Source organism: Scaptodrosophila lebanonensis, unplaced genomic scaffold (assembly GCF_003285725.1).
Source record: "Scaptodrosophila lebanonensis strain 11010-0011.00,11010-0021.00 unplaced genomic scaffold, SlebRS2 tig00001415-arrow-pilon, whole genome shotgun sequence".
Taxonomy (NCBI): domain Eukaryota; kingdom Metazoa; phylum Arthropoda; class Insecta; order Diptera; family Drosophilidae; genus Scaptodrosophila; species Scaptodrosophila lebanonensis.
This window is the reverse complement of record NW_022060742.1, coordinates 8,417,893-8,445,481: the sequence shown is the minus strand read 5'-3', so window position 1 is coordinate 8,445,481 and position 27,589 is coordinate 8,417,893. Positions and strand designations below refer to the sequence as shown.

Genomic DNA, 27,589 nt, shown 5'->3' with positions numbered 1-27,589 from the left:
CAACAGACGGACGAGCGGGGCAACAGTACAATTTAATTTACCAAATTTATAGTATTCACATTATATTTCGCGCTATGTAACAGTGTAATCACCCCTAAAATGCTGTTGCAGTTGCTCGGATTTTGTCTACTGCTTTTTCTTATAATTTATTGGTGAGTACGGAGAAAAACGGCCACGAAACGCGGACGCGCCCCATCTATTTGTAGCTGATTATTGATTTGCTTTATCGCCCGGTAGGATTTTACCCACGGGCATAAGCTGGTATCTGGTTAAACGGTTTCGGGTCAAAGTACGCATCGGACGCATTGCGCTGCCCTATTTATCGCTTAAAAATGTACACATTAGCAAAAGTGGATTTTCTGTGGTAGGTGACGATTTATATATATCTGCGGTTTTCTGTTGTGGAATTTTATTGTTTATTCTTTGTCTGCCTTCAGCAAATCGAGGAGGTGTGCTTGCGCAGCAGCTTCTTCACCACCGAGGTCACAAAGCTCTTGTCCATATACATACGCGATATTCGTATAAACAAGGATATACATAGCCGGCAGGATGACGTCGGCGATGACTTGTACGAGAGCCGACAGCGCCAGAACCACCTTTATGGAAGTACCAAAAGTGTGCCCGATTTTCGCCAGACGAAAGTGCCGGCCAGCATTATAACTTTTGCACAATTTATGGCCGTGCATGTGAACAATATTTCAGTAGTTCTGATGAACAATGACTTTGATCCAGGCTGGTTTATACATGCCACGGCCAAGGAACTACATCTGGATGGCAGTATTGTGCAGAATGCTCGTGTACTGTTGGTCAATGCTGCGCTCAGTGATGCCGCACTCAAGATGTTGCGTCATTGCAATGCGCGGCGCCAGTCGCTGGAGAACCTGAACAAGATTCGCCCATGCTTAGGCGAGATGAGCTTTGATGTGACGCTAGATGCTTCACTCTTTGCACAAGGACCGCTGTCTATGGATGTAAGTAGTAAGGTAACAATGCTAAACGATGTTTTAACTATCACTAATTTGCAGACTCTTAGTTTGGTCATCAACAATGCCAAATCAGTCATACACGGCGGTCTCTATGAGTTCCTTAGCGAGGCGAAACAACGCACAAATCGGGGACACCAAGCAAAAGGCTTACAGCGCAGTTTCGCCTCCCCCACACGCAACTATGACAATGAGAACTATGAGAAGCTAGCACCCATCATACCAAAGAATTTTAACTTTAGTATAAAGGCGGCTACATTTTCGGCGGTCAAGGAGAATTCGCAGAATGACTTTAGTGCCAAACTACAGCTTTTCAACGTAAAGTTGTGAGGGGTTTGTAAAACAAATTTAATATTAAACGTTATGTCTTGCAGATCACCGGTAAATTCAATTCAAAAGTCGTGGACGAAAAAACGCTGTTACCCTCCATGCTGGCCAAGCTGGTGTTTCAGCATTTGGACATCGACACAAAGTACGAAAAGTTGTTATTTGTCGAGCAGTTCACCATTGATTCAGTGGTAAGAGTAACATCAGCTGCAATTTTAATTGTATAACTTATAAACTCATTTTGATTTCTTTTATTTTAGTTGGAGAAAGACATATTCAATTTGTATGTGAAGCTAAAGACATTCCAAATCATTTACAACCACAGCGAAATCTATGACTTTGTTAATAATAACTTTTTGGCACGTCAGCGGGCTAGCAATCCCCAAATGCTACATACGCACAAGCAGAAGTCTCTGCCCGATAATTTGGGTCTCGAAGCGGATAGCAGTTGGTTGGCTGCCTCAAAGCGAAGTCACGAGGGCGGCATTTTGGAATGGATTATGGAACGCATTGTGGTCAAGGGCTGTGCCGAATTATGGAATGTGTCGCTACTAATGAAACTTGAAGATGAACACATAGCAATGAGCGTCAGTCATACGCGATTTCTGCTGGAGCAAATGGAGGAGAAACGTAGTTCGCTCTATCGAAATAAATTCCTGAATTTGCTGCTTAATAAGCGCCAATGGAGCATGGAACTTATGGTAGAGACGCTGTGGTCCAATCTCGGCAACTCCATCAATGACACAAACAATTTGAAGAAAACCCATTCACCCGGTTCACCCTTCTTTCTGGGCGTTAGTCTAGTCAAGTTGTGCTCTTATGCCAACACCACCAAATTGGATATATCCATACACACCTTTCGCACGGAATACAGCATGCAATTGGCCGAGTTTGTGGTCAAGTCCATGGAGTGTGTGAAACAATATGGCGGTCTGAGTGCCAAGCGTGCGCAGCACTTGCCACAGGGTTCGCGCTCGAGTTCGCTGGAACAGGAGAGCCATGTGCCTCAGTCGGCCACTTCACTGCGTGTGTCCGTAAAGGTGAAGGACATCACCGCCTATTTTGTTAACCATCACAATGTCTACACACTGCTGAGCTTCTCGGAAATCAATCTAACGCGAGCGCTGCATGGCGCCACAATCAAACTGGAGGAGTTCCAAATGGCCATCATGCGTTCGATGACGGCCTCATCGCTGTGTCTCACTGATTTCACAGACGTTTTTGCCAATTGCAAAATTATACGTATGGAGTACGAACAAGCGGAAGGCACACGTGGAAAGCTATCCATTCGTATTCCGGGCAATACGGAGGCCATGTGGAATTCCAATTTGCATATGCACCTCTTGACTTTAATGCGAGATATGCAGGATCTGAAAGCAGAGTTGGCCTGGCCAGCGACAGACGCAAAGGTAGCAGAACTGACAAATACTGCCGACTTAAAGCGTGGCTTCATAATTGAACTGTTGGCGGAACGCAGCACCATCTGCGAACTGAAGCTTTCGGAACGCCACTCCATACAGTTCTTTGTGGAAAATTTGTTCTTCAGCCACAAGGAGCGCAACATCATCTATGCGGAGAATGTGTTTGTAAAGATTGATGACCAGCACATTTTTACGGTGAAGGAGGTGGATATGCAGTCGCTGCCACGATTAGAGACGCTAACGCACGAACGTCACAACTTCCCCGGCTTCGTGTTGCCATCCAATCGTGTTTGGGTCACCACAATTGGTTCCTTCAAGGCAATTTTCCCATACGATCACGACTTTTATGACGCCATTAACAACGAATGCGTCACACACTTCAAGTGGCTAAAATTGGTGCATAACTATAAGAAGAAGCCATTTACTGAACAGTCGCCGCTGCCCAGCGATTTGGTAATAAAGGTGAAGGAATTTTTGCTCGAAATTAGCGACGATCCATTCGAGGTGAAGTTGCGCGATAACTACGTCCTCCTGGTGGATGAGTATCTGGAGAGCTTGAAGCGCAAAACGTTGTTTGACAAAAAGATTGCCGAGCTCTGCTCAGAACGATTGCTAGTTCCGGCCGGCACCATTGAGAGTCTGTACGCGAATCTGGTGAAGAAGAATTCGGAGATTTACATACAGCGCTCGAAAAAGATACGCGAAAGTGGACCTGTACGCACCCGCTTGCTTGCCTGGATTATGACCGATGTGGAGATACTGGCCATGGCCGATACCTCCATACATGGCTATGACAATGTAACGCGAACTATGCGCGAAATCGACTGCGATACACCCTGGCCGGAAGAGGGCTTACAGTTTTCAACGCTCTGGTGCCGTGGCGTTAACGTCAGCTGCACGGAATGGAAGTTCATGCTGCGGTAAGTACCGGATGTGTTTCCCTGGCATACTTTTCGTCAATGATCTGAAACGATGATAGTCTGAAGGTGTAATGTCTGAAGAATAATGCGGTTTTGGCGGAACATCTTATTCGAATAGTGAGAAACTTCTTTAGGGGATTAGCTGGTTTCAATGTCGTATCACTTTATTACCGGTCCGGAACGGTCTTCATCTGGTACGCCAAATTCACCTCTTTTAGACCAATGAAACCTTTCCCGAAACGTTTGTTCACTTTTTAAAGATTCACTATACATTTCAATACGCAACCCGGGCGGATTTCAAAACTTAAGATATTTATTTATATTCGGACATATTACCATATGTCCAAGGCTACCATTAAGAGTTTTGTATCGAGCATTACTGACTAGAATCTATTATTATTTTCTAATCGCAACTTTTTACAATTGAATTGTTTTTAGCGATTTCCCCCAACCAATGTTCTATGTGAAGAGCATGCGGCTCTACGGCAACCTCTGCGGAGCTGAGCAAATAGCATCGAAGCGTGCCAAGCGGGATGTCTTCGTCGAGGTGGGCGACCCATTCGAAACGGATGTGGTGCAACGCAGCATGCCGTCCTTAAAGTTCTACCATGACTTTGATTGTGAGCTGGAGAGCTGTAGCTATGCATTTGGGCCGTGTTGGGAGCCCGTGATGGCGCAATGCAATCTAAGCTTTGAGAAAATATCAGCACCCTCCAAAGATCCGAGTCCACCCTTGCCGTTTTGGGATAAAATGCGACTGCTCCTCCATGGACGGCTGACCTTGATAGCTAAACAGTTTACGGTGTTGTTGCATGCCTCCCTGGATCCTTATAATACCACAGAGGAGATGGAACTGACGTGGAACAATTGCGGCATTGTGTGGACCAATGCTAAGATTATGTTCAAGGGCGAGCTTAATGTGAGTTTGAAAGCTGATGCTCATATTATTAGAAAGTATATAATTTTCTTATCTCTCAAGGTAACGGTGCGTACAGCCTCACGCTATGATGATTGCCGACTTCTGCACTTTCCGAATTTGAAGCTAACGTTTAAGCTCAATTGGGTTTGCCTAGCAAATCCGAATGATCATCATGCAGTCATGCCCTGCGCGCCTGATAAGCTGCCCGAGTACTCCAGCAACCAGGTGCACGATTCGTTTCGTGCGTATCGTTCTCTCAATCTTAATATTTGGATAAGCTTCGAGACGAAGCCGAAGTCTGGCGATGAAGTTGAGATTGACATACCCAGTCTGGTGCTCTACGGCAGCACCTTGCGCTGGTTCGAGAGTCTGAAACTCATCCTCTCCGGCGTTACACGTCCAACGCGACGCGGACCCGTTTTCAACAACGTCCGACCTCGCAAGAAACAATTAAGTCGGCACTACAAGAAGGCCAATCTGCAAATGTGCCTCCACAAGTTCCAGGTACTCTACTGGATGTCACATGCTCTACACAAGGGTTTCCAGTTAAATGGAAGACGTGTCTCATTCAGTTCGGAATACAGTTTAACTCTGAATCCTATCGACGACGGACTCATCCATCGTCCACGAGCCGATTGGTCTACGGTCTACATGAACTGTGAACTGAACGATGCTGAGATCTGGCTGAAGAGCATTGTTACCGAGAAAATGGACAATAGCAGTTCAGAGAATTTGGCTAGTGCGGCGGACGCATTCAAAATTGTGCGCTTCTATTTCCTTAGCGTGGCCAAAGTCTCGTATGGTCGCGAGGCGCTAATTCCCGCAGCAAGCAGCGCAGAAGAGGATGCGAAGTCCAAGTCAACGACACCCACACACAAGCTCGTCGTCTACGATTTAAAGGGTGCTTGGACGAAAAGCAATCGTGATGTGGCATTTGCGCTCTTTGATTCGTTTATGAAGTCGCAGAAACTGAAGAACAATCTGTCCACGGAGGCGGTGAAGAGCTACCGCAAGGAGGGTGGCAATTCGGCGCTCGTCAAGCACAGACGTAGCGACAGCACCATAACACTGTCCAACGCGAACACCGAGGTGTTACCGAGTAAGTCTAACTCTATCATAAAGCCGGGCTATCTCTATAACATTCTGGGAGGTGGGATTCAAATGCTCTTTACGCAATGTCATATATGTATTTCCAATACAGTTCCATTCTCCAGAAGCCTTCATTAGGTATGGTTTCAGGCAAAAAATGTCTTTATTGGTAGACCTTCGAATACCGTATAACTCCTTAGCTGTTAGATTCCAGAGATTCCCAACGAGCAGTTCCGACTGGACATAAGACATGAAGATTCGGGATATCGTGCCCAGAGAAATGCTTTCTGCGCTGCATATCCCCGTCCCCAGATAATAAAAGATCTCCACGTTTTCTGTGACTTCTCCATAGATTAAGATCTCTGAATACGTGCATTTACTCCGATAGATTTTGTGCTACCGACATTTATCTTACTGTCATTTTAGCTGCCATATCAGAGAAGGAGCAGCCATCTGCCTAATTGGGGTCATTATCCTTTACTGTATTGAAAGGATGCAGCGCACAGCCTTGTCTAATACCTTTGTTCATTTGAATACTATTGCTTTTGAACCCTGCTAACGATATTCTATAAAGCCTGATAATGCTTGTAGAACTGTTCATAACAGTACCTTTCCCTTTTCCTACAGTTGCCAATGCGAATGCATCGCTGAAGAAACCTCCGGGACAGGTTCATGCGACGGCTATGCTACAGCAACTGATCGCTGAGGCGGATCACAAGTTTAATGTGTACAGCGATGATCACAGCACGCAATCGCGGGAGCTGCAGTTACAGGGTCTAGAGGCTTGCTCCGCTCAGGATGTGATACATGAGAACTGGTCCATTAGTCTGGTCAATTCTCAGGTGCTGCTAAAGGGGTGTGAGACTTCAGGTTATGTGATAATAAGCGCCGCCAAGGCGGAGATTCTACAGCGCGTACATCGTCCTGTTTGGCGCGATCGTTCGCTCATCTCCAAGACGACGTGGAAGGGTCTGCTCGAATGCATGCAGTACTATGCCACAGTTAGTGCCGGGGAGAACGATTCGCTGCTGGAAAAGGAGATTATGTGGCTGACGGTGGACAATATACAGGACAAGGATGAGACAGTAATCAATAATATGCCCGAGGATATTTCACATTTGGTCGGCAGCGGTCGCAGCGTGGGAGGCGTGGTATCCGAGACAGTGGGTGCGTTTCTTAACGACAATTCTGGCCAAGCACAGCCGGTGCAGTTGCAACGCATTGTCTCGCGGTGCAAGTGCGAGTTCTTCTACGTGAGCTATGGAGACGCCATTGATCCGAACAGTATTACCGAGGTCCCACCGCCACCATCGGAGGAGTCGCTCTCGCCCTGGGAGAAACAGGACGATCCTGTTGATGCCTTCACTGTGATGCACCACGATCTGGACGTCTTCACCAACTCGCTGCAATATGCCATGATACTCGACATTGTCAATAATCTCCTCCTGTATGTGGAGCCGCAACGCAAGCAGGCGGCGGAGAAGCTGGCCCGCATGCGCTTTCAACTACAGCTGCACTCAACGGAGGACCAGAAGCGACCTATACAGCAGAAACAAACAATGATTCGCAGCCTGCTGATGAAGATACGTTCGCTAGAGAAGGATATACATTTGATTAGCAAGGAGCGGATTGAGGAGGGAGATACACTCGAGCTGCGCTCAGATTTTGAACGTGTCCAGCAGCAGATACGTGAAAGCAAAGAGGAGCTAAACACATATAGCGAGGAGCTGGATATGATGCTGTTGTGCTACAAGGAGACTCAATTGTCGCAGCTAAGCAAAATCTCCAATGTCCGTTCCGATAAGTCCGTGACGATGGTGCGAGCCAATGAGATTTGTTTCAAGCATGCCCAGTGGCGTCTCACCGAAACGGATGGCCAAATCGGTATAGCTGATCTGATGCTGAGCGGCTTCCTGTACACCAAAAAGTCTAAGAGCGATGATTCGGTGGAGCATCTGCTGGAGTTGGGCAACATACACATGAACAATCTGTTGCCACGCGAAATCTATCGCGATGTGCTGCTGGCCACTGAAATCCAAAAGGACATGCCGGTGGTAGACACCCATAAGCGAGTGTTGCGTGTCTTTTGTCGCGAGAAACCACCCGTTGGTGGCATTTCGGTTAAGGAACACTTCGAGATTAATGTGGCTCCCATTACCATTGCTATAACGAAGAAATTCTACAGCACCATGCTTAAGTTTTGCTTTCCGGATCGCGACGCATCTGAGACTGAGGCCAGCGACGACATCGATGACAATGCTTCCACGAGCTCAGCGTCGACAACGAATTTACAGGCCAAGTCTAACTCGAAGAAAGCATCAAAAAGCAAAAAGAGTGCGAAGGATTCGGAGTTTTATGTGAAAATCGAAAAGGACGATGTAGAGAAGATGAAGGAACGTGCGGAGAAAAACAAACTGTTTATATACATTAAAATACCCGAGGTGCCTGTCCGCGTCAGCTACAAGGGAAATAAGGAGAAGAATCTGGAAGATATCACCGACTACTCGCTGGTCATACCCACTCTGGAGTATCACAATGTTACCTGGACCTGGTTGGATCTGCTTCTGGCCATGAAGTCGGTCAGCAGACGCGTCATTGTCTCGCAGGCCATCAAACAAAAGCTGCAAATACATCGACGCCAGCCGGTCTCCTCAGCGGGTGATCGCGCAACACCCCAAGAAGAGGACAAGGCAAAAATGTTGTTCGGCAATCGTCTAATGGTGAGTGGGCCACTCAACATATACGAGTAGTCAATAATTTCTAATAATAAATATCTCTCTCTGTCTATTCTTTGCAGAACGAGAATCGCAGCCAAAGAAAGGCTGGTGGCGTCTTCAAGTTCCCATCCAGTGGCAAATGACCACTGAACCATGTATTAAATGTAACGGCCGTCTTTTCAATGCTTTAAACTGTTTATTACTGGAATATCGTAGGATTTATCAAAATACGTGCAACTCACAAAGCGTACAATATTTTTGTTGCGCCCCGAAATTTAACAAAGAGCATCGAGCATTTGAGACATTGCACGAATTCACAAACACACACACTCAAGTATTATGCTATGTATGTAATTCTATAAATATAACTATATAAATATTTATGTATGTATTTGTCTGTTACAACTGCTTTTGTTTGTATGTAGCAATAAAGGGTTTAGTGTAATTTTTACAATTCAAACGCTACTGCAAAACTTTAAAATACTTAAACATCTAGAAAATGATGAATGGACTCACACTCCCACCTTAGTTAATTGCTTAAGGGGTGGCTGTGGAAAATCAAAAGAGTATTATTAATTATATTCAAAAAAATAACACTGCCCTTCTGTACTTACCAGCACAAAGACACGCTTCGGCAGCGCACGTTGCACTAATTCGCCCAGCAACTCGTTTTGACTCTCATTCTTTTGCGGATCAACCTTAGTGTTGTATTCCAGCGTCAGCACAGGCAGCTCTTGCCAACCCACTTGCAGCGGATATAGATTGTACACCAGATCCTTCTCTTCGTAGGCCATAATGGAAATATCCAGCTGAAAATGAAAATATAGATTGTAAAGAGCATTGATTATAGGTCAACTCTTGTATGCCCTTTCTAACCGCTCAAAACCCCCCATCTAAAAAGGGCCTTCGATGAAACTACAGTGTATAGTGAGATATTTGTATTTAAACTTTAAAATATTTATCACTAATATGATTTTTTGCACCGATTGTTTAGCTATACGATGCGGGGATTAGATTTTAATTGTACTCGTGATACTTAGGTTGGTTACAAAACTGAAAGACAAAAGAGTAATTCTAGTAAGACTGATTATTGAACCAATCGCCCCTAACATAAAAGATGAGAGATGTTGGTATGACACGTTTGATATCTCCAACTGTTATGGTTCAAAAGTGCCCCACAGTATTGTCTGTGCCCGGTGCAAAGCTTTCTCACCCGATACATTTTCAGTGAAAGGTTAAGGAAGAAACTACATCAAGTTTTTTCATAGCATGGGAACAATTTTAGATTGACGAGGATTAAATAGTTGTCGCTTAATTTTTGTCCATCTCATATGTTCAAAGGCCTATTCAGAAATGTTCAAATTTCATATTTTAACGGAATAATTGAATATTTTTAAAATTAATATTATATTATTTATATTCTGACCTGTCTGTGTCCTGAGCATATGAAGTTATCGGCTTTACTCATACTTAGAGTAGCTATGAGATGCAGAACGTGCGTCGTGGGATTCTTAAGCACTATTTTGAATGCAATGGGCATTTTCACGAACAGTTTCTCCTCGATGGTGCAGTATATGTTCAATGGCGGCTCCACAATATCGAGGCCACTTATAACAAACTTGGACTCGTTCTCTTCCTTTGCACCGGCACGTCGCCAGCGTATACAGAAAATGCCGAAAAGAGGTGCCGTTGGTGGTGAACTGTCTAGTGTGTAGACACCCTTAATGAAGCCACGACAATGACCAGTGGCCTGCACGGACTCGATGGCTTTGTTGTAGACAAGGCGCGTGTTTTTCAGAACTTCCTGCGTGCCCGCCGCTGTCGTCCCATCCTCATTGTCCGCTGCCAGCCTGCCATCATCCGATTGAAAGGAAGTGCTCATGCCAGGGCCCGCATTCACCAACTGCAGAGCACCCGAGACAGCCGAGTTGTTGTTAATGATGGTCATGGTTGTGGGTATCTTGGCTATGAGACTCTTGTTGATGTAGGCGCTCAGAGCAGCAGGCGGCGCAAATGAAGATGGGTTGTTGCTCTTATCCAAAGTCCCCAGAGCGGCTGACGAGGCTGTTCGGGACTTTTGGAGGCGACTCACGAACTTGTTACCACTGCTGTCACCTTTGTTGCCACTACGCTCCAAGTCTCTGGCCGATAACCAATCCTGTAGCGTAGCATTGGTGCGCAGCACTATGACGCTCTCCAGTTTTTCACCAGCAGTATATTTGTTGGTGTACTTCTTTCGTTTAAAGCTGTAGTTCGATTGCACTAGATTGTGATCCTGTCAAAAGTATTAGAAAGTCAATTTTCGCTCAAATTTATCCGATGTATGAGTCCACTTACACATATAAAGAAGCTGTCCAATATCTCCACATCCTCGTTGGCCACCACTTCGGTATTGGCGCGCAGTAAGAAATTTTCACCCCGATAGACCTGAGATAGAGGTTGCCGGTTGAGTGTGTAGAAGCGCGCGGAAAACATAAAGTCGGCTCCACATCTCAGACTAATCGCATCCTCGCGCGATTTACGAACTCGCGTCTCATCTAGGTACTCGATTTGCACTGGTGATATGGGTGCCAAACTATTTACAATACTTTTGGAGTTCTCCGGGGTCGTGTCTGCGCTATTGGGCGTCGTAACTGTAACCGTACCGCCACCAGTATTGCCGGTTTTACGCTCCACATCCAAAGTATAGCTCAGCTTTTGCTGCAATTTGATCTCGGCTTCTATCAGACTAAATATGTAATAGGTGGCCGTATTGCTACTCTGTCCCGACAACTCGCCCACATCAATTTGGATTTGACTGTGTAACTTTTGACGGCCCGGGGATACGTCTGTGGTGAGGAATACTATATAGGAGAGAGACAAATTTCAATATTTAGAAAACAAGTATTAAAATTTAAAAACAAGAGAGACGCTATAGTCGAGCAAGTCCGGCAGTGAAATACCCTTTACCCAGGCAAACTTCCGTCTCCGAGTTATATGAGCCCTTGGCAGAAGCAAAAAGAAGAGGAGCGAATTTAATGCCTCAGTTTGTGGGCATAGTACTGGAGTGAAATAAGCTAATAACTTTTCTTAGAATTGACCGATTTGGATGAAATTCGAAACAAAGTAGATATTTGTGAATAGATTATTTGAGAAAAGTTTGGCGAAATTCTGTAGCGGGCAGAGGGGACGGAAAATCAAAAATGTAGGAGCGTATACATACCAAGTTTGGATAATGTGCGCTCAACCGTTTCCGAAATCCAGGCGTTCATCCAGACGGACGGACGGACATGTCTAGATCGATATCTATCGTTATGATTTTTTGATTTTTGTTTGATTTTTGATTTTGTCTTGCAAATTGGAGCGGCTTGGAAACAGCTGAATTAAATCATAGCCAGAGGTTAACCACTTTCTAAGATTCATTTTCAATAAATCGAGTAATTTCGTTCCATTCAAAAAACCGATTACTGCGCTTTATCTAACATGTTTTATCAGCTGGGCTTTGGCATTGTTAAGAACATTCTTTCTTTTTATATCGAACCATTTACTCTCCCACTACAAAAAATATTAACCTATGTAACCAACAAACAAAATCGTCTGCATTAGCTTTAGAATCGTTAAGCAGTGGGCTTCCGCCCCACCTGGTCCCAAGCTTAGTGCTATGTGTACACAGTGAGCGTAAAGACAGATAGACAGATGTTTCATTGACATTGTCACTAAAATGCAGTTACATTCAAACAATAATGAAAAATTGGGTGAGGTTAGTAACGGAGACAATGGCCTTTCGGAAAGTTTGGTTTTCCCCATCCATTCATCCAACTGCCGAACATAAAATACAGTAGACGAGGTCCATAAATATAAGAGTCTTTAGTCTGCGGCTGGAATCAGTCGATTACAGGCACCTGTGAAGTTAAGATCGAAACCCAAGATGCGCTTCAGCGTTCTGCTGATGCTCCTAATACTCGCAACAGTGCAACAAAAACAAAAATGCGCGCATGCCAACATCTCGGAGAACAACAATACCAACATCCTGTACATGGAGGAGGAGGCAATGCCAGAACTACATCGAGTTCGTCGCGTCGTTGGTGGACATCGCAGCGAGGTGCGCCAACAGCCTTATATGGTTAATATACGTCGACGTGGCAAATTTCATTGCGGTGGCTCGCTAGTAACGCCCCTCTGCGTGCTAACCGCTGCCCATTGTGTCTATGGGAGCGATGCAGGCAACTATCAGGCAGCGGATTTTGTGGTGCGTGGTGGTGTCACATACTTAAAGGATATGCGCAATGGACGTGAGGTGCAACGCATCTTTCTGCCCAAGGCCTACAATCGTGCCACACTGGATCACGACGTGGCAATTTTTCGATTGAATGAGCCACTACAGGGTCCCCAAATCGGAACCATTGCGTTGGCAAGAAGAGCGCCATGGGTCGGCTCCCTTATACGCGTCTCAGGCTGGGGACTGACGGATGAAAGATCTGCCCAGATACCCAACCAGCTGCACAGCGTCCAAGTGCGGGTATTGGCGCATCGTGAGTGCCAACAACTATATCGGGGCTATCGCAACATAACATCCTCCATGTACTGTGCCTCGGTGCCGGGTTTTAAGGACGCCTGCGCAGCCGATTCGGGCGGACCTGCTGTGGACTCGAACGGCAAATTAGCGGGCATTGTGTCTTGGGGCAAGGCCAATAGCTGCGCACACGAGGATAGTCCGGGCGTTTATGCAAATGTGGTATACTTGCGTAATTGGATAACGCAGACTATGCGGCAATATTGCTATCGTTAGAAGTATACTGATAGCAGCAATTTCAATCGGGGAGAGTAACTAGACTAGCTAGATCATTAAGTATTATTAAATCGAAATGAAAACTAATTTTTGTGTCTATTTAACATCTCAATGATTGATTGGATTATCTTTAAAAGAATCTCTTCCTAGCAGGGAGTAGACAACACTTATCCTTTGAGCTCGTCCTGTAGAAACTATCAAGCTCTGCTTATTGATCCTATCTTATCCATTTCATATGATTTTAGATTTGTTTACCCCTTGGGCTACTGCTGTACGAACTATCAAGCCAAGCTTAGTTAACTAGCCAATATCTCTTCTATTCCTCTTTTAAGAGAATAGCGAGGTAAGAACAGCACAATGTTTTGCTCGTGTTTGTGCAAGCTATGCGTTGTTTTCCATAACATGGCAACAAACTCTGGCAAGAACACCCCAAGAACCTAGAACACCAAAGTCAAACTTGCGCGCAAATAGGCCAACTTATTTGCACAGTTGATTATTTTAACTCTATCGTGCTTTACCGAAACGCTTAAGCGTGTCTATAAAATGCGACACAAGGTCAGCGGACGCACAGTTGATGCTGAGATCCATTGGAATAATTAGACATGCGAGTGCCTGGGGAATATATGATGCTAGGGCTAGTGTTACTGGCGCTGCTCTGCGAGGAAGCAGACACTGCGGTGCGCGCCCAAAATAGAAACCGGTTAAGACGTAATCGAGTGGCCAATCGTTTGGGAACCACAGCCCGTCGTCGCAACAATAATATAAGAAATAGAGCAACTACTAATAGGAATACTGCGCAGACTAAAAAGACATCCGCAGTGCAGCCCCGGATTGTGGGCGGTACTGAGGCTAATATTGCCAATATGCCATATTTGGTGCAGGTGCGTCGCGGGGATTCACTCTGTGGTGGCTCGCTCATAGATCCCCAATGGGTGCTCACGGCAGCTCACTGCGTCTCTGGTGCCTCCGCTTCGGAGATAGTAGTACGCGGAGGCACTTCCACATTGGATGGTAGCGATGGTGTTACCAGTACTGTCAGTTATTTGGCAGTTCCACAAGTTTTTAAACGAAGCACCATGCGCAGAGATGCGGCGCTTCTTAAGCTAAGCACCCCCCTGAACGGCACAAATATTGCAACCATTCCATTGGGAAATGGACCCAGGGCGGGCACCATGGTGCGAATCGCCGGTTGGGGCTATACGAGTGAGAATGGCGGTGTCTCAACTCAGGTGCGAACTGCACTGGTTCGTGTGATAAGGAATATGAACTGCGCGCGACGCTACAAAAACACAATCTCCATTACGAAAGCGATGTTTTGTGCTAGCACCAAAGGCAAGGATGCCTGCAGTGGTGATTCAGGTGGCCCTGTCGTTCAGAACGGACGAGTTGTGGGCATCGTGTCATTCGGCGTCGGGTGCGCACGACGCGGTGCTCCTGGTGTTTACACACGCGTGGGCACAGTTCGACAGTGGATTCAGAATGTTATGTCAAACAATTAGAGATATCAATAAAGTAAAAGTTTGTTCTTTTTAATAATTGTTAAGCAACAAATTGTAATTACTGAGGAGGCCCAAACACTGCATTAAATCGGTTTGAGGATCGACATGATGTAAAGGTCTTGCACGCTCCTCTGCTTCCATAAAGTGGAAAGAATTCATTTTTAATTTAAGGGGATCGAAATGATATAAAGGTCTTGCACACTCCTCTGCTTCCATTCATTTCATTTTAATTTAAGGGGTTGGGTTAGATTATCTTGTTAATCTTATTAAAGATGCAAAGGTTTAGTTGAAAAAATGCACCGAATTGTGAAACTTCTTATTATTAACTGCAACCAATAACAAAAGTGAATAAAAGAAAATGAACCTTACTGAGTTCCCCTAACCCAGAGTTACTTGATCGAAATATTATCTGAAAAATGTAGCACAGTGTTAAGATCAACAAAGCTAAGTTTGTTTCCCAGAACAGTTGTAAATCAAAACACAAGTAATGCTATTTGCTGTCTGACTAATTTTTGAAATATATCAATAAGTAGCCGATTTTCTCTTGAGTTTTTTTCTGTTTCGCAGAGTACTTCCCGTATTTGAATTACTTGACAAATTAGCGTTGAAACAATTGTGCAAATGTTGGTGTAATCTTAAGACACTGATTAGCGGTTGGGGGCGGATATAAAAGCAATTGACCCACTACCCGTTAATGTTAGTTTTCGCACAACATGTCGGGGACGGTTACGCTATGTCTATTTCTCTGCTCGGCCAATCTGATATTATGTTCGTCTAGCGAAATGGAGACTCCGCTTTCCTATGATGTTGGCGAGCCACGCATCATTGGTGGTTACTTTGCGAGCATCAGAAACGAGAAGTATATCGTGCAAATCGTCACCGAGGTGGAGCTTTGTGGTGGGTCTCTCATAACGCATCGTTGGGTTATCACAGCCGCCCATTGCGTGTATCGCACGCCCCTCAATAATCTGCGCGTCTATGGCAATGCCTCCAATCAGAATGGACCCAACGCCATTTTAAGGCTAGTGGACTTGGCTGTAGTACATCCAAAATTCGTTCTCCAGTCCCTGCATATGGATGTAGCGGCCGTACGTTTGGATCGGGATCTTTTTGGCCCCGATGTCGAAACCATTGAGCTTGCCAGCCAGCCCGTGCCGCCATTTGCTGTTGTCCGAGTTTCCGGATGGGGTGCCACAGATCCGGACTCATCGGCTTTGTCGAATCGATTGCGCAGCATGCATGTACCGATGTGGTCCAGAGCAGCCTGCGAGAGAGTCTATCGCGGCAGAGAGACTATCACCTTCTCCATGATGTGTGCGGGCAAGACGCGAGTGCGTGACTCCTGCAGTGGCGACTCCGGCGGTCCATTGGTCTACAGAGGGCAGCTGGCTGGTATAGTCTCATGGGGTTCTGGGTGTGCCTCGCGTTTTCCAGGCGTTTACACCAGAGTGTCGGTGATAAGAAACTGGTTTCTAAAAACCATCGCCACAAATTCTTAGCATACATATACAAGTATTTATAGATTTTAAGCTATATATCAGTTGTATAATAAATTTATGCTTAACTTTAAGTCAGCTTATCAGCGTGCAATTAGTTTTGGAATGCCAGACAACCTTGGCTATAAAAAGACACTGCAAAAGCCCGCCGACACCCAGTCAAGATGTGGGCCATCTCTCTTGCCACCAGCTGCCTCCTGATCGCTCTATTGCACCCAATTGCGGCGCTGCCCTCGGACTATTTGCCTAAAATCTTTGGCGGAGATGACGCTGCTATTTCGGATTATCCCTTTGTGGTGAATTTGCGTCGAAATAATCGCTTCAAATGTGGCGGCACACTCATATCGCCACGATGCGTTCTAACTGCGGCTCATTGCCTCGAGGGGCGTTCGCAATACGTTCGAGATTTGGAAATCTATGCAGCACAACGTTGTTTGGGTGAGCGAGAAGAAGTGAAAATAGGTCACGCCAGAAATGTTTTTGTGTCCCCCAACTATCGACCCTATTGCGGTTTGGATTCAGACATTGCTGTCATCAGAATGTGGGAGCCCTTGGGCAACAACAACGAAGTGAAAGCCGCACGCATTGACTTCAACGATATACCCGAAGCGGCCAATCTTACAGTGATTGGCTGGGGACTGATTGGAGGCCGTCGACATGACAAAAATCAGTGTTTGCAGGCCGCCAATGTGACAGCTGTGCGGCAGGAGGATTGTGCTCGACGTGTTGGCTCTTTCCATCCCCTTACAGACAACATGTTCTGCGCTTTGGGCGTCAACGGCACAGATGCTTGCCAAGGCGACTCTGGTGGACCAATTCTCTACAAAGGTCGACCAGTGGGCATAGTTTCGTGGGGCTATGGCTGTGGTAGCGGCTATCCGGGCGTCTACACCCAACTTAGCAGTCCGGATATTTCCTGCTTTCTAAAACGCGTCATGAGACAGTATTGCTAAGAAGGATTGGCATTTGTCGCGAAATAAAGATTAAGTGATTTTTATTTGAACAAAGCCAACCGTTTGATAAACTAATATTACTCTTTACCAAGAAGGGGTTAAAAGGGAACGTTCCTATTTTCTATTTAAAAGCATATAATGGGAACAAAATCTTTTAACGATCTTATAAACGAGCACCACACGGGTGCATGATAATATTTGTTATATCTGGTTTAAAGTTGGTGTTTTTATGTGAAACGTTTATACTCTATAGTTGAAATGTTACAATGTGTTGAAATGTACATATATTCTTGATTAGCATGACAAGAAGGGCCGATCTAGTCCTGATTGTTTGGCTGTGTGAACACCAGGTTCTCCGATAGAGATGTACGGTATACGAGTTTGTTTTATTTGTTTAATTTTCGGAAACGCCGTTCCTATAAACATCTATATCTCGCACACTATAAGATATAGATGCACCCAATTTTTAATCCAAGATGGCTAATATGTGTACTTCAAAATTTCCCTCCCTTCCCCATCTCCTCCGCAATTAGTTATTTCCCATAATGCCCGTAATTCTTGGAAATTGTATAATCAAATTTGGCAAATACCTCCAGCTACTGATTATGTGTCCATGTGCTTAGTTTTATTTCAATGGGACGATTTGAAAGGAAGTTATAGTCATGAAGTTATATGTAATCTCTGCTCGTAGCTGTTCTGCTTTGTTTAATATAATTTAACTTCCCCGCTTAACATCATTAGGGTAGAATTTGCAAATTGCTGTCAATTTGGAGTGCATTGTTCGGCAAATGTATGAGGTTGGCGACAGTCTGCGCCATGAACTGCCTGTGCTTGCTTTGCTTCGTCTGCTGTTCGATGGCAGCAGCGGCCGAGTCACCCCGAATTGTGGGCGGGCAGGAGGTAACTATTGAGCTAGTGCCCTATTTGGTAAATTTGCGGCATCGTGATGTGTTTATCTGCGGCGGTTCTTTGATCACGTCCAGTTGTGTGCTTAGTGCTGCCCACTGCGTCCATGGAGCGCAGGCTCAGGACTTTAGTGTGCATGCCGGTGCGAGTCGACTGAACGAAAATGCGCCCATTGTGCGTGATGTGAACACTTTTTATGTAGCTCCCAACTATAATCCGACCAATTTTGATATGGATGTGGCCATCCTGCGGCTATCCACTCCTGCAACTCGCCTGCCAGGCCAAGTGACCAGCATTGTGCCCTGCAGTCTGCCACCACCTAGTAATGCCTATGTCCGTATAAGCGGCTGGGGTGTTACCAGTGAGGAAAATCGACTGCCTCCGTCCCAAGTACGTACGGCCAATGTGCGTGTGCTGCCAACCAGGGAGTGCCAACTGGCCTATGCCGGACTAGCGAAAATAAGCGACTCCATGTTTTGTGCAGCCATACGAGGTGTTAAAGACTCCTGCTCCGGCGACTCGGGCGGACCGGTCGTATATCGCGGCCAGGTATGCGGCATTGTCTCTTGGGGCTTCGGCTGTGCGCGTGCCGCCTTTCCGGGTGTTTACACCAGTGTGGCAAGTCCACGAGTACAACACTTTATACAGCAAACGATGCAGGACTATTGTTGAGTTTAAAACTAATACGATTTCCAATTTAAAGAAAATTGAATCTTCTGATATAGATAAAACATTGGCGAGCCCACAGCATTTTTTGGTTAAACAACTACTAAATAAAAGACAATTGTTTTACTTTAAATATCTTCTTAATTTTATGTTCGCCGAAGTTACAAGACTCAACACTCTTCAACCCTTCCAACTTACTGCAAATAGGTGCCTAACCATTCTAATCCCACACGAAGTGGTTGTTGTCAAATATAGGGCGGTACTTCTCCCATTTAAATATATATAACAAGAGAGAACGCTACAGTCGAGCAAGCCCGACAGTGTAATACCCTGTACCCAGGTAAACTTCCGTCACTGAATTATATGCGCCCATAGCAGCAGCAAAAAGAGGAAGAAGAGCGAACTTGTTGCTGCAGTTTGAGGGGGTTGTACTGGCGAGAATTTGTTTTGCTAATAACTTTTCTTAGAATTGACCGAATTGAATAAAATTTTGAACAACAGTAGACAATTATATATAAATTATGTGTGCAAAGTTTGGTTTAGGTAGCATTTGAAATGTGGACGCTATTGACGAAATTCTGTAGCGGGGGAAGGGGGGGAAAATTAAAAAAATAAAATAAACTCGTCCTTTCTCGGACCTAGGAGAATTTGGATGCCAACTTTGGTTATTCTAGCTTTTATAGTTTCTGAGATCCTTGCGTTCATCCAGACGGACGGACAGACGGACGGACATGTCTAGATCGATTTCTCTCGTCATGCTGATTCAGAATATATATACTTTATGGGGTCGGAGATGCTTCCTTCTGCATGTTACATACTTTGCACAAACCTAATATACCCTTTTTACCCTACGGGTACAGGGTATAAAAATACGAGTATAAATCGTTCATTAATTAACAAAACAAATTTTAATTTGTAACAGAAATAGATAGTCCTTAGACCTAAGATACTTAGCACACCTTCTTCTGGGCGTTGCAATTATTTTATACTCTTGGAAAGGGTATAAAAAAGGAAATACGAGTATGTTAGTAATATATGAAATCCACACTACTTCTGAGGGGTAATAATATATAATACAGAAACTTTGACCCCTTTCTTATAGAAAACATGTGGAAATATTAAAAAAAATATATATATAAACCTAATAGTCCTATAAAAAATATTTAAATATTTTGATACAATCCCATTAATAATTAAATCCATTGCTCGGTCAAGGCGACAAAAGTTATAAATAAATTTTGCCACATCATTGTTCAGCTCTGTGAATTGAGGGAAGTCTCGGTTTTAGCTTCATTTTTTTTTTGCTACAAATTCGTGATCGGTCGGGTGCGATAATCAACAAAATGATTTTGTAAAATTATTATAATTAATTTTTATTTGTTCAATAAAACAATGTGTACCGATGAACAGTTTGGCTGTAATGACAATTTCCTCAAACAGTCAAATAGACTCGACATATAAAATAAAACGCAGCAAACAAACCCGCTCGGAACCAACTCGGAACCGCCGGGCGAACGAGGCATGTATTTGCGCAAGTGAAGTAAAGAAAATACTTTTGAGATACTTTAAAAGAGTTATGTATTAAGCTATTTTGGGTGTACGGATTAGACAAATATTGACGCAATGTGTTGGCCAATCCACTGACGCTAACAAATGCAAACGGCACTGTTGCCGCTGCTGCTGCCACTGCTGGAGCTGTGGTTGCCACAGGTTGGGGCAGCGTCCGGTGCTGCCGCAAACGCGCGCATTGTGGGCGGCACGCCGGTGGACATTGGCAGTGTGCCATATTTGATCAATTTGCGCCTGAACGGCGGCTTCATTTGCGGTGGTGCGCTGGTCAAACCCACTCACGTGATTACCGCCGCCCACTGTGTGAAGGGAGTGGCTGCTAGCAAATTGCTTGTGGTTGGCGGCGCCACTCTGCTCAGCGAACCGGGTGTGCAACGCACAGTTGCCAAGGTTTACGTTCCCAAGTCTTACAACGGGCGGACCCTCCACTATGATGTGGCTGTGCTCAAGCTGACCTCGCCTCTGACTGGCAACAAAATTGGGACCATCGGACTGTGCAACTCATCGTGGAATGTGGGTGATCTGGTCAAGATTTCGGGTTGGGGTCAGGTTACGGAACGCAGCCAAACTGTCTCCTTGCATGTACGCAGCGCCGAAGTGGCTCTCGTTTCACGCAAGAGCTGCATTAGTCAGTACAGGCTGCGGGGAACCATCACCAGCACCATGTTCTGCGCCTCAGTGCCGGGCGTTAAGGATGCTTGCGACGGTGACTCTGGTGGCCCGGCCGTCTACCAAAACAAACTTTGTGGAATTGTTTCGTGGGGAATCGGTTGTGCCCAACGCAAATCTCCAGGTGTTTACACCAATGTGAAGACTGTTAGGACATTTATCGACAAAGCTTTGGGCATGTAAGGGGAGGACCCTCTCCATTTAATAAAACAATAATCTGAATGCAACAAATTATACATACACATCTGAACTTTCAATAATATGAATTGTGAAGCAATTAAGTACGTTAATTCATAAATATTGTGAAAAATCCAAAAAGTCCTTAAGTGCCTAAACAAAACATGAAAGTGGTTCAAAGTGTTGGATTTACAAAAATAATACCTATCCGCTTCTTTACGAAGAATTCTCTAATTATGAAGAAAAAATAAATAAATTGAAAAATTCGCAAGTGTTCTACTAATAATAATGTTTCATTTCCTATGATTCGCAAGAAATATGTGGTTAGAGATTTCTTTTTATAAAAAAGAGATTTCTTGTTATAAAAAAAGTGAAACAATTAAAACCAGAATTCTTTAGAAGTTAGGCTTTTTATTAGGAAACTATTTCTATTGCACCAGAAACTGAACATAAAATGCCAAATTAGAAATTTGGAAAAGTCGAAGAATAACAAAAATATAAAGTTAGAGTCAAATGCGAGTCGAATTCGTAAATACTCTGTACCCACACCCATCCACAAAACTTGTATACCCTTTTGCCCTTTGGTATAAACATAATAGTCAATCAGAAGATTTTTGCAGTGTTATTGTAATTATATTTTTCCCCCTGCTAGCAACTCAAGCATGAAAACTAGTCTAGTGTTTAAAGTCATTAAAAACTGAGATCTGTATGTTTAACTTAGATTAAGATATAAGTAGGCACTGCAACCTATTTTCACATACTTGTACATATTTGACAGCAAAAAGCAAATTATAATAGAGCAGAAACATTAAGCAATAGTCATTTAAAAGCTTGAGAACCAGATGGAGTAATCACAAGGTTTTTTTCCATACTCTAAAACCACTTTCTATAGCATACATACGTAAGTAAATGACATTTTTACAATCGCAATTAAAGTTATTGCTAAAACTGTTTCATATTACAAGTTGGTCAAGAACTTAGGCGTTCTTAATACAGAAATATAAATAAATATTAAGTGTTGTAATTGTTTCGAACTCACCGCTGTTACGCAAGGCCGTCGGCACGCTTATATGAACGGTGACATTTTGCAGATAGACATTAAAGGGATTGCTAATGGTGGTCGCCACCGGATAGTATTCATTGATCAACATGGTGGCCGTTGCTGGGGTTGTTGCCGTCGTCGCCGTCTCTGTAGCCATCGACTTGGCGTTCGTGTCATTACCAAGGTTAGTTTGCGTGCTCAAATGGAATCTGTAATGGAAGTCGGTGGAGCATTAAATTGAATGCTAGATGCGCTTGTTAGCAATCGTAGCTTCCGGTACGAAGCGTTTTGACCTACGTGGGCGCAATGTAGCAAATTGGATTTATCGTCATATTATCATCTAGATCGCGGGTGCGCGTGTGATGCCGGAAGGGTTGTCGCGTATAATTAGCGCTACACGTAAGCAGAGCGGATACTTTGTCCGTCCCCATAACCGCCTCTAGACGCACCATGCGCAGCTGTGTATTCTCCAAAAAATGTTGCGCATCTGTGCTGCACTGCAGCTGATAATAACATCCGGGCTCTAATCGCATATTCTTCTCAAATGGCTTATATGCCGTGGGAGATGTGGTTTCTGCCTTCTGCTGCGCTCGCAGCTGCAGCAGATCGGGAAAACAGAAATATTTGAGGGCCTCCAGTTTGTAACTGTTGCTAGGATTACTGACATCGGCCAACACTATATGGAAACTGCGTATGCGAAGCGGGACGTCTGTAAGCACACTAAAGAGGAAAAATATCCATTGGTTGTAAGAGTATCTAATGTTGGAACATTAAGGGCTTAAACTTACCGTACAATGAGTTGTATCTGCACTACGTCGTTATTGTTTAGTTCGACTCGCTCGAACGTGGCCCACAAACCGAGCACATCGCTCACCTTATCTAAATCAATTTGTACGGGCGATTTTACACCGTTCAAGGCGTTACTCCACATTGCTTGGGCATCGGGCGTCAGTTGACTTGGCGGTATTGGGGGCACACTCTGTAATATCATTTGTCCAGTTTATTCTGATCATAGAGTTGAAAACAGCGCCCACTCACCTGAAACACTTGCCACATGTTTTCCAGCAACATCACACGCTCCTTTTGCTCGCTATGATGATGAAGTGATAATGCTTCAATGCTGCAGGCCACGTAGTCGGAGACAGAAGCTGATAGTAAAGCACAGCGGAGCGTCTTCAGCAGCACATCGGTGAATATGGTAGACCACTTCTCTTGTCGATAGTCGGGCAGCATAAGTGAGTAAAATCTGTAAGGGAAGACACTTTATGTTTAGTTTGAAAAGACTTCGGAGAATGGGCTTCAAATAGGTAAACATAATATTTTCTTTTATCATTACTGTATACCTTTTAAAATATTGATTTTATAAGTTTTAAAAAGCAGTTCCTACAATTTTCCAATAATCATTGCCGCACTTAAATGGATAATAAATATTTCTTTTCAAAGTAGAAAATTAAATATTCTTGTATTTCAAGGAATATTAAATTTTGAATAGTAGTTTTTTGTAAGTGCACAAAAAAGTATCTACAAATTATTAGGCCCTTTTCTATGTTTATTATTAAATTGTGACTTACGTCAAAGCCTTGGCATGGTCGCCACTGTTTAGATACTCCTCGGCCATGTCAACAGCCAATTTTTTGCGAAATCTCAAACATTTGTAGATCTTAAACTGTGCCATTGCCTGGCTAAGTAGCGCTATAATGGCCGCAGAATGATTGTAGCCGCGTTCCACTTCGCATAATTGCATATTGGCTTGCTGCTCGGAAACAGGATCTCCAATTTTGACCGCTCGAATGCCAAAATACTCGGTGTAGAGGGCCAATGTGTTGTTCTGGGGGTTGACGGTTGTGTCCGTTGAGTTAAGAAGAGTGGCATACGCCTGCTGTGCAGCCTCGCGTCTCTTCACCACATATTCGGCTGCCTTATGATAGTAAATGCCAGGATGTTGAGTCTGCTGTGCAGTGAGGCCATTCTTAATGGCCTCGCAAAAGAGTTCAGCAAATACTGAATGCCTACAACAAACGATTATAGATTGAGTTTTTGCATCTTAAAGGATAACAAACAATACTTACTGTGTACTTAGCCAGGCATTGTGCTCAAATGCTAGATCCTTAAAGCCAACACGATTCCTGTATTTCTCTATGTGTATGATGAACTGATTGATGGCATCTCGAGGCATTTTTAGCTTGAACATCAGACGGCATATTTTGTAATTTAGGAAACCAGCAATGGTTTTTAGCTCAACGCAATTGACATCGTTAATGTGTATCTCATCGATATTGGCATATGCTTGGTAGTAGTGTCTGTCGTTGATGATGTTAATATAAGTAGAAGTTGGGAAAAATATCTAGGAATATCGTTACTCACTTCTGCGCTGTGCTAAAGTCTTGACGCATTTCTGCCACAAAGCCCAGTTTAAATTGGTGACGAATTTTGAGCGGTGTATGCGCTGTCAACTGGTCCCGATGCGTGCGAACGCGTTTGGACATGAGCGCATAGTAGGTCTGAGCCATGTCCAAGAAGGCAGACTCCAGACGCAGGGTGTAACCCATTAGATGTTCAGTGTGCGGCAGTATAAACAACATTTTACTATTGATGCCGCATGCCGCTGTCAGACTAGCAGCACGTTCCGCTGCTAACAGATCTTCACCTGGAGGTAGTGGCGCCGCTTTTTGTAGCAGCACTAGGCACAGCCGTGTATTACGTTCCTGCAGCGCATTCCTTAGACCCTGCATGAGCGACGCACAATGAACCTGTTTCTCCGCCCACTCCGCGTCGTTCCATTCTAAGTCTTGGAAGAGCACTACAACCGAGGGCAGCACATGCAAATGCTTTAGCATCCAGTTGCGCTTGAGTATACCCTTAGGCTGGTACCATTCATAAGAGGCACGCTTCGGCTTCGCAATTGGGAATTCATAATTCGGAGGCAGTAGCTTGTATTGAACGGCAGCGCGATCGGCTGCTTTGCGTTGTAAGTTGCCGCTGAACGCATCCCAAATGGATTTGTGGACACTCTGACGCGAGACATCTAAGCCGCAGAACCCAATAAGGGGTTGTGGTGTTACGAGTAGCTCTGATGGCAGAGCTGTGGCATCAATCGTCATAGTTTTGTGTGTGTGTAATGGTTGTTGTTGTTGCCTCTCCGCACCACCTTACAAACTGTGCTCAAGGCCGGTTACGTGCGTTGTCTTCCCTTTTTGCAAGATCGTGTACTTCTCCCCCTATTATACACTCTACTCACGCACACAATGTGGGGACTTTAGACTGTTGAAAATGATTAAATTTCACGCAAAAACGTAAATAAACCGCCCCAAAAAAATGCAATAAGCAATCAGCTGTGGTCTGTGCAAATCTATCGATGACTATTAATACCTGCTGACTTTCTTCGTGACACGAATCAAATGTTAAGTTCTATTCGTGAATGGATATAAAAAGCATAATAAAATAAACGTAAAATAAACTTGGTACAAATTAAATTGCTTGCAAAGCTAATTGTAAAAAAATATGTTACAAATCTACCATTACGGAAATAGGCTAGAGTTTAATTGTTAAATTTAAATTAAAGTTTTATTAACATTTTAACTTCCTTTAGAATGTGAGCAACAAATTTGTTAAGTTTCTGCTTCCGTTCCAACGTGGATGGACATTTTGAAAACTTCAAATTAATACTAATAAATTTATTCTAAAGGATCTATTCAAAGTACAATAAGAAGTATTTAAAGTAACCTTCTAGAATAGGTCCACTAAGATTAAGCAAATAACCTTTTATTTGTTTTAAACAATTAATACAAGTAAATATGTCAGAATGTATGTTTGTTTTAGTTTGCCCTCGTTAAAAATAAGAACTATTCGATTTCTTTGGCAGAAATCGATAACTGCCATGTTGATAGTATAATCGCATTTTGACAGTTCTGCTGTCAACTGTCACTGACAACCATTCATACATACGTGTCGCGTCGTCGTTTCATCTCTCATTCTTTTTGTTATTTTTGGGCAAGAAGGTAATAAGAGCGGGTGTTTTAAAGTTTTATTAAAAGTAGTTTCTGAACTTAGAGTGTTTAAATAGCATTTAAAGTTGACCCTACGTATAAAAAACAACCGTTCCATTACTTATCACACATACATTTTTATTACACACCTGTTTGTGAAGCTGTTGCTTTCAGCGCTCGGCAAGTGAAAACGATGAAATGCACCAAACTAATGCAGTTTTGTTTGTAAACTTACAGCGCATCGTGTTATTAAAACATTTAAAGCACACAAAATGGCTCCCCCACAAAGGATGCGTGTCGCCAACGAGAAGGCTAGCAAGTATGTGACAATGCGAGGAAATGTACCCAAATCATCAGTGAGTGAATTTTTCTCTATACAAATCTGCATATTAGAATTAAAATAGGGCAATTTTGCTGAAATGGACTCAAACCACCTGCTAAAACTAGTACAATAATAACAACAAAGTGAAAACAGTACGGCTATTACAGGGGCGATCAATCGCGAAAAGTGCCACGCCGTCATTGATTTTATTGTTGTTGTTGTGCCGAGTTGAATGCGCGTGTACGTATAAACGTTGTATTATTGGTATGTATGTGTGTGTGGCTGAGTATCTGCGAAAGCTATCGCTGCTTCTGGATTTGTTTTAGCTGCTGCTTAGTGTTACCTTTATTAATTGTATTAAAAAACGGCTTATCTGTGATGCAATATTTATAAATGTCTTAATTTTGTATATATTTGTTATAGAAACCTAAGGAAGGGCAATACCCCGTGGGACCTTGGCTCTTGGCGCTGTTCATTTTCGTGGTGTGCGGCTCTGCGATTTTCCAGATCATTCAGTCAATACGTGCTGCGTAAAATTCAAACTCCCCATCAGAGCAGCGGCAACACTACTACAATAACAATAGCGTCAAAATTGGCTTAAACCGGAAGTTTCAAACCCCTCTCAATAGCTGAACAATCGGACATTATGTGCAAGGCCTCCGCGATAGGATGATTTGGCCTCTTTAGTTCTTCAATGTATACAATGTGTTTTATACATGCAAACTATGCAAAATTAGGTCCACTATTTTTATTAATTTTTAAGGTCTAAAAGTGAACATTATGTGCGCCTTTTATAATGTAAAAGCATTCCTGTATTTTGCTCCACATACTTTCACTATAACTGATGATTGCTAATTTAGTTCGACAATGTGCAAAGGCAGAAACACAATTTTATAGATGAAGCATTTTTTAGATGCTTTTACAGCAAATTTTAAATGTGCATGTTAAATTATTTAAGCGTTGTTTTCTAATACGAGAAACGATTAGAAATTATGAGTACATAAATATTGATAAATATATATGATAATTTTTTTACCTAAATAAAATTTTGGTTTTAATGTTGGATCACTAGCGTACAATAATTTTTATTCTTGCTACTCACGCAGTTTTCAGTGTATTACAGTTTGGATGCCTCTTCAAAGCAACACTGGGTACCAGTG

At 43.6% G+C, this 27,589-nt stretch overlaps 6 protein-coding genes across 7 annotated transcripts; 5 read left to right on the top strand and 1 right to left on the bottom strand.

Moving 5' to 3' along the window:
- The first annotated feature begins 14 nt into the window (after positions 1 to 14).
- Positions 15 to 8,767, top strand: LOC115632658 (protein KIAA0100). Its single transcript, XM_030529889.1, has 10 exons — positions 15 to 152; positions 238 to 364; positions 438 to 971; positions 1,026 to 1,301; positions 1,358 to 1,501; positions 1,571 to 3,651; positions 4,090 to 4,570; positions 4,631 to 5,669; positions 6,287 to 8,379; positions 8,457 to 8,767. The coding sequence occupies exons 1-10, from the start codon at positions 100 to 102 to the stop codon at positions 8,517 to 8,519; spliced, it is 6,891 nt and encodes a 2,296-aa protein (XP_030385749.1). The 5' UTR covers positions 15 to 99; the 3' UTR covers positions 8,520 to 8,767.
- LOC115632659 (trafficking protein particle complex subunit 11) lies at positions 8,553 to 25,446 on the bottom strand. The gene is made up of 11 exons (XM_030529890.1): positions 24,486 to 25,446; positions 24,191 to 24,421; positions 23,693 to 24,130; positions 23,160 to 23,367; positions 22,910 to 23,100; positions 22,419 to 22,841; positions 22,119 to 22,330; positions 10,714 to 11,219; positions 9,803 to 10,651; positions 8,991 to 9,185; positions 8,553 to 8,924 (listed from the first exon to the last, which is right to left on the bottom strand). Exons 1-11 carry the CDS (start codon positions 25,220 to 25,222, stop codon positions 8,889 to 8,891), a joined length of 4,026 nt encoding a protein of 1,341 aa, XP_030385750.1. The 5' UTR covers positions 25,223 to 25,446; the 3' UTR covers positions 8,553 to 8,888.
- Positions 12,284 to 13,144, top strand: LOC115632594 (trypsin alpha-like). The gene has a single exon (XM_030529818.1). It carries the CDS (start codon positions 12,284 to 12,286, stop codon positions 13,142 to 13,144), a length of 861 nt encoding a protein of 286 aa, XP_030385678.1.
- Positions 17,909 to 18,670, top strand: LOC115632593 (seminase). Its single transcript, XM_030529817.1, has one exon. It carries the CDS (start codon positions 17,909 to 17,911, stop codon positions 18,668 to 18,670), a length of 762 nt encoding a protein of 253 aa, XP_030385677.1.
- On the top strand, positions 20,318 to 21,107 carry LOC115632592 (seminase). Its single transcript, XM_030529816.1, has one exon. The coding sequence runs from the start codon at positions 20,318 to 20,320 to the stop codon at positions 21,083 to 21,085; it is 768 nt and encodes a 255-aa protein (XP_030385676.1). The 3' UTR covers positions 21,086 to 21,107.
- On the top strand, positions 21,913 to 27,233 carry LOC115632660 (stress-associated endoplasmic reticulum protein 2). 2 transcript variants are annotated; one of them, XM_030529893.1, is made up of 3 exons: positions 21,913 to 21,980; positions 26,345 to 26,463; positions 26,853 to 27,233. In XM_030529893.1, exons 2-3 carry the CDS (start codon positions 26,380 to 26,382, stop codon positions 26,961 to 26,963), a joined length of 195 nt encoding a protein of 64 aa, XP_030385753.1. In that variant the 5' UTR covers positions 21,913 to 21,980; positions 26,345 to 26,379; the 3' UTR covers positions 26,964 to 27,233. The 2 variants fall into 2 exon arrangements, with proteins under 2 accessions (XP_030385753.1, XP_030385752.1); XM_030529892.1 differs by lacking the exon at positions 21,913 to 21,980 and adding an exon at positions 26,062 to 26,119.
- The last annotated feature ends 356 nt before the right edge of the window (positions 27,234 to 27,589 follow it).

Excerpts from the sequence above, each read along its gene's own strand:
- LOC115632660 (XM_030529893.1), top strand. The coding sequence starts at position 26,380 with ATGGCTCCCCCACAAAGGATGCGTGTCGCCAACGAGAAGGCTAGCAAG. Across the intron at positions 26,464-26,852 it reads GAAATGTACCCAAATCATCA|AAACCTAAGGAAGGGCAATA; the intron begins GTGAGTGAATTT and ends TATTTGTTATAG.
- LOC115632659 (XM_030529890.1), bottom strand. The coding sequence starts at position 25,222 with ATGACGATTGATGCCACAGCTCTGCCATCAGAGCTACTCGTAACACCA. Across the intron at positions 11,220-22,118 it reads GACGGCCTTGCGTAACAGCG|TATTCCTCACCACAGACGTA; the intron begins GTGAGTTCGAAA and ends TCTCCTATATAG. Across the intron at positions 9,186-9,802 it reads TATGCTCAGGACACAGACAG|CTGGATATTTCCATTATGGC; the intron begins GTCAGAATATAA and ends TTTCATTTTCAG.
- LOC115632592 (XM_030529816.1), top strand. The coding sequence starts at position 20,318 with ATGCAAACGGCACTGTTGCCGCTGCTGCTGCCACTGCTGGAGCTGTGG.
- LOC115632658 (XM_030529889.1), top strand. The coding sequence starts at position 100 with ATGCTGTTGCAGTTGCTCGGATTTTGTCTACTGCTTTTTCTTATAATT. Across the intron at positions 3,652-4,089 it reads GAATGGAAGTTCATGCTGCG|CGATTTCCCCCAACCAATGT; the intron begins GTAAGTACCGGA and ends AATTGTTTTTAG. Across the intron at positions 4,571-4,630 it reads TGTTCAAGGGCGAGCTTAAT|GTAACGGTGCGTACAGCCTC; the intron begins GTGAGTTTGAAA and ends TTATCTCTCAAG.
- LOC115632594 (XM_030529818.1), top strand. The coding sequence starts at position 12,284 with ATGCGCTTCAGCGTTCTGCTGATGCTCCTAATACTCGCAACAGTGCAA.
- LOC115632593 (XM_030529817.1), top strand. The coding sequence starts at position 17,909 with ATGAACTGCCTGTGCTTGCTTTGCTTCGTCTGCTGTTCGATGGCAGCA.